The 4,976-nt window shown below is 42.4% G+C and overlaps 1 protein-coding gene across 1 annotated transcript in view; it reads right to left on the minus strand.

Annotated features, from left to right (window-relative positions):
* The window catches only part of SERGEF (secretion regulating guanine nucleotide exchange factor), a gene marked incomplete at its 3' end in the record, with an annotated part of 10,883 nt that overhangs the window by 4,986 nt on the left and 921 nt on the right, over nucleotides 1–4,976 (minus strand). Inside the window, exons 2-4 of the mRNA XM_008589620.1 lie at nucleotides 4,035–4,170; nucleotides 2,532–2,687; nucleotides 453–547 (exon numbers count right to left, since the gene is read on the minus strand). Of these exons, the coding sequence (XP_008587842.1) occupies nucleotides 453–547; nucleotides 2,532–2,687; nucleotides 4,035–4,170 (387 nt within the window). The remainder of the gene's footprint in view (nucleotides 1–452; nucleotides 548–2,531; nucleotides 2,688–4,034; nucleotides 4,171–4,976) is intronic.

Consider the following 4,976-nt stretch of genomic DNA (forward strand, 5'->3'; position numbering starts at 1 on the left):
TGTTGCACCCGCACCTCGCTCAGCCAGTGAGCGGCCGGTCTGTATATGGGATCTAAACCCTCGGCGGGAGCGCCGCCGCACTCCCAAGCGGCGCACTGTAGCAGTGCGCCACCGGGCCGGCCCCTATCTGGACCTGTTTCTAACATAGTTCCCATTATTACTAATTTTAGAATTGTAAAATATAGTTACTGTCCTTATGAGATGTATTATCTTTACTGTTTTATTTCGCAAAACATTATAATGTATATGAGGACTAACAGAGGTTTTTCACTCACAACATCCATTCCCCCCAACCTAATTTTTCCCAGAAGGACTTATTTTTCAACTCAAATTCTCCTACCCCCATGAGTCTTCAGGGTCTCTGCCAGCCTTTTACTCTGGGTAAGGAAAACCGTAGTGCCTTGAAAACACTGTAACAGGACATGGGCAAGCTAAATATTAACTGTCCTCACCTCAATGGCCTGGGGAACCACACATCTTTGAGGCCCATGAGGAACTCCTAATTGGCCAAAAGAGTTGGATCCACATGATAGAACTTGACCATTTTCTGCAAAATACAAGTACATACATTACACATCTAAGAAGTAAGAGATCTGTGAACAAGGGGTAAATGCTGAAGAGTGAGCGGTACAAAAAGGATAAGAGGAGATGGTAGAGATGCTGTGCTTCAGTGCACTCAGACCACGCTCCCTGCTTTGAATCCTCTAGGAATGAAAACACTGGGCACCCGGCTAAGTGTTCTACGCAGATTATCTATTATATTATCTCATTAACAACAGATTATCTGTGTAGAACAGTTAGCTTGGTGCCTAGTATTGGGATGGGAGGATACTTATTCCCCTCTTTTCATGTTTCCATGTGACAGAATTTTCACTGCTGTAACACTCCAGGCCTTTCTCCCTGCCCTTCCCCATGCTCGCTGCTTTCTAGCAGACAAGGGGTCACCTAACAAATTGGTGAGTTTCGGAGAAGGGACAGGACATGTATGGCTTGGCACATTCCCCTCAGGCATTCTGGGCTGACACATAGTAAGGGCTTCCCCTGTGGGGAAGGCCTAGAGTTTGGGGGGTAAGTTTGGACCAAAGGAGTGTTAGAACCATTTGGCCTCACAATGAACCCTGTCCTCCAATTTAGCCTTTATCAGTGAAAAAGCCAATAGTTTGATCTCCAACTCTGACTGCTCTGTGCCTTTCTCACAATTGGTTCCAAATGTGAGCAGGAAATAGCATGCTACTCATTAAATCCCTACAACCTCTATTGAATCCTCACAATCTCAGGCCCACAATAAGAATTTCATAAATGATGGCTATTATGTAGATTCTAATGAGTACTATCAAATACACATATTGCAGAACCCCTCTGCAGAAGAGAAATGGTGACACCTGAGCAGGGTCTGAGAGCTGGGATAAAAGTTCATCAGAGAGACAAGAGGAGTTGTTCTATGCAGAAAGAAGGGCATGTACTCTTTAGTATTACAAGAAAGAAAAGCATGAGGAGTGTAGAGAAGAAAAGACAAGGCAACAGAGATAGGTAGGAAAGTCATAGAGGGACGTGTGCTAAAAAGCTTGGAATTTGAGCTATGCATATGAGACCCCACAAGGGTTTGAGGCAGGAGAGTGACATGGTCACAAGACGCACTTGCCAGAGGACTTTGACAAAGAGGGAGTCTGGTCACTAACCATAGATGGTCCCTTAAAACAAGAATGGCCAGCTAGACAGGGCAAAGCTGAACAATAAGGTCAAAACTGCTTCAAGGCAACAGAAGTCAGTTGACAAAGTAAATCCTGCCAGCTGCTTCCAAGAGCATTATTCTACTAACCCTTTGACCATATCCCTCTACATCCTATTCTGCTATCTGGCTTCATAGAGACCAAACAGTTCTGCCCAGCTGCCTTTTTTTTTTTTTTTTAAATCCTTGAGTGGGAAAAAGCTGCTATCATTGCTATGGAAACCTCTATTTCCTCATACTTTCCCCATGAGTAACCCTTATTTGGCACTACAGGCCAGCTAGCCCAAGCCCACAGTTGTCATAAACTTTTGGGACAGTAAGTGCCAAAGTCTATTCCCCAGTCTCTGGCAAAAGTTTTCCAGCCCAATCTCAATCCCCTTTACTGTTAAAATTCTCCTTGTAGGGCCGGCCCAGTGGCGCACTGCTACAGTGCCCCACTTGGGAGCGCGGTGGCGCTCCCGCCGAGGGTTCAGATCCCACATACAGACTGGTTCCCACTCACTGGCTGAGCGAGGTGTGGGAGCAACGCCGAGGGTTGCGATCCCGTTGCCAGTCCCGGTCCGGTACGGGCGCGACACTGAGGGTTGTGATCCGTTGCCGGACACGAAAAAAGACAAAAAGGGAAAAAAAAAAAAATTCTCCTTGTAAAAGGAACCCCCAGCTTTCTTTGACAACCATAGAGAACATTTGTGTGAGTTTTGTAAACACAAAGAGGCTTTCATTTAATCGGTGGTCACCATCATCATGCTGTTCTCACCCAAAGCCTTTGTGCTGATAAAGATTTACCTAGGTGTGAACTCACCTGTGAGTATAATAGTAAAATCCCAGCCACAGGCCACCTGTTGGATGGGACAGCCATGGAGGGATTTACAGAGGGTAAAATACAGAACATCCTCTGTGTGACCGAGCCCCAGTTGCCCATCTTTGTTCAGGCCACAGACAAAAAGGCCTCCTCCATCTGCAAAATACAAAGGCTTCAGTGATAGTGTGCAAGGGGAAATCACAACTGCCAAAGTGAGCAATAGGATTTTACTAATCATTTGGAATCACAGACCAATAACTTTTTTCCCACACAAGTTTATAAACCACACACATTAATGTGTTCTGGAGCCAAATGATGTAGGGCTAAGGGCCTCAAATCTAATATCTAAATAAAAACTCCAAGTCCTAGATCAGTGAACAATCAATCACCAAACTGAGCAGCTACCGTAACAAGAAAAGCCGATGTTTACTCAACACTCAGAATGTGCTAGGTAGTGTTCCAAGAGCTTTACCTGAAGGGCTGACATCCTTTAGACCCAGTGACTAGGCCCCATGATACTTTCAGAGGCCCACAAGAATGGCTTAATTTTAAATTATTTTAAAATGAGAAAAAAATAAATAATAATGCATACACGAAGGGTCTTCAAAAAGTTCATGGAAAGATTCATATTATCTTTTAATTCTATTTTTCCATGAACTTTGGGGTTTTTTGTTTGTTTTTTGGCAGCTGGTTGGTGTGGGGATCCAAATTTCCATGAACTTTTTGAAGTACCGTCATATAATACTAATTGCAGCCTGGATTATATTCATGTTTATATCAATACGGTTGTGAAATATAATTTTTAATATTTCTTTTTGGAGGAAGGGATCGATGAAGGCAAAAGTGCCAAGGACCCATGAAAGTCCTGATGTAGTCTTGTTAACTCATCGATTCTTCTCATCCACCATTATTATCCCCATGTAACAGATAAGAAAACTGTGGCACAGGGAGATTACTTGCCCAAGGCCACACATCTAATAGTCACAGAACCAGGATCTGAACCCACGCAGTTTGATTCCAGAGCTCATGTTCTTAACCAGATGCAATATGCCCTTGTTTGCAATATTGTAGCACTTGTAGTACTTCTTAAGTACTATCCTAAATACTGTGAGGCAAGATTAAGGAAAATACAAGGTTCTTGCTCTCAAGGAATATACAATCTAATTGTAAAGCCCTCTAACTCACATGTGAAAGTTAAATAGCAATATATGGTATAAAATATAACATATGTTATAAGTCTGCCACTAATTTGCTTTGTGACCTTAAGCAATCAGTGTTCCTCTGAGAGCCTCGTTTGTATAATGAGGGGGTAGGGGGTGGCCTAGAAGATTTCTGAAGTCCTTCTAACTCTGACAATCTATGATTCTCTAATGGTAATTTTGGCTCTTTCACAAAAATGTTTTCCTTTGCAAAATGCAAAAGGCTAAAAGATGGCAATATAACATCCTAGAGGAAATGTCTAACTAAGAAAATAAGTGGCTGTCTACTTTTGAGGGAAGTTACCTGTGACAATTGCAGAGTGGCCCCCTCCTCCTGTGATACTCCTGACACACTCAGGTTTACAGAAATCATTCAGTCGCTGGGGCAAAAGCACATCTTCCTTATGGCCAAGGCCAAGTTGCCCATAGCTATTTGCACCCTAGGGATAAAATAAGCCAAGGGTGAATAAGTGCAAGAACCACAATTGTCAACGTCTATTTATCTGTCCCTACCTTCCTCACCTTGAAATACCTCTCAGAACCTATAATATTAGGTTCATTCCTAAGAGGTTGCTATATGCAACCGAAATAAATTTACACAGCAGCCCCATCCTGAGAACACCATGATTTCCATGTGAAGGGAGTCCTTGGCATCTACAACTTATCCAATGATATTCCTCACCTTTCCTTCCCAATACCACAGCCCCCATGTATTGCCTTTGGGAGACAGCACAAGGGTTCCTTCTGATAAATGCTAAAGAAAGATAAAATGAGGAGAAAATGGGAACAAAGTGGATGAGAAACACTCTGGAACTAGTTCTTGTCCCTCTCCCGACACCCTCACTGGGAAAACTGGTAATGACTTTCTGTAATCAGTTAGCTGAGGATTTTGTGCCCTCAGGCAAGGCACATCGTTATTTCATTTGTACAGTAAAAGAGGCTGGCAATGATCTCTAAGGGCCTTTCCAAATACAATGTTTTGTGACTCCAAGATTCACATCGTGAGATGCCTGTAAGGGAACAGATTTTGCTCTGGTAGGCAATACGTCTATTGTTGTTATACAATAAAGGTCTGTAATCCCTAATATGAAATCCTTGCAACCTGATGTATTTCATACATTTTAGAAAAGTAATGTGGTATATATATCATATACACTGAGGCAAGATCTGGGAGCAGCACCTCATAAACAAAACAGTAATATTTCTTTTTTTTTTTTTTTTTTTTCCTTTTTTTTTTTTTTTTTTT

The sequence above is a fragment of the Galeopterus variegatus genome, unplaced genomic scaffold (genome assembly GCF_000696425.1).
Source record: "Galeopterus variegatus unplaced genomic scaffold, G_variegatus-3.0.2 Scaffold5556, whole genome shotgun sequence".
Lineage (NCBI taxonomy): Eukaryota > Metazoa > Chordata > Mammalia > Dermoptera > Cynocephalidae > Galeopterus > Galeopterus variegatus.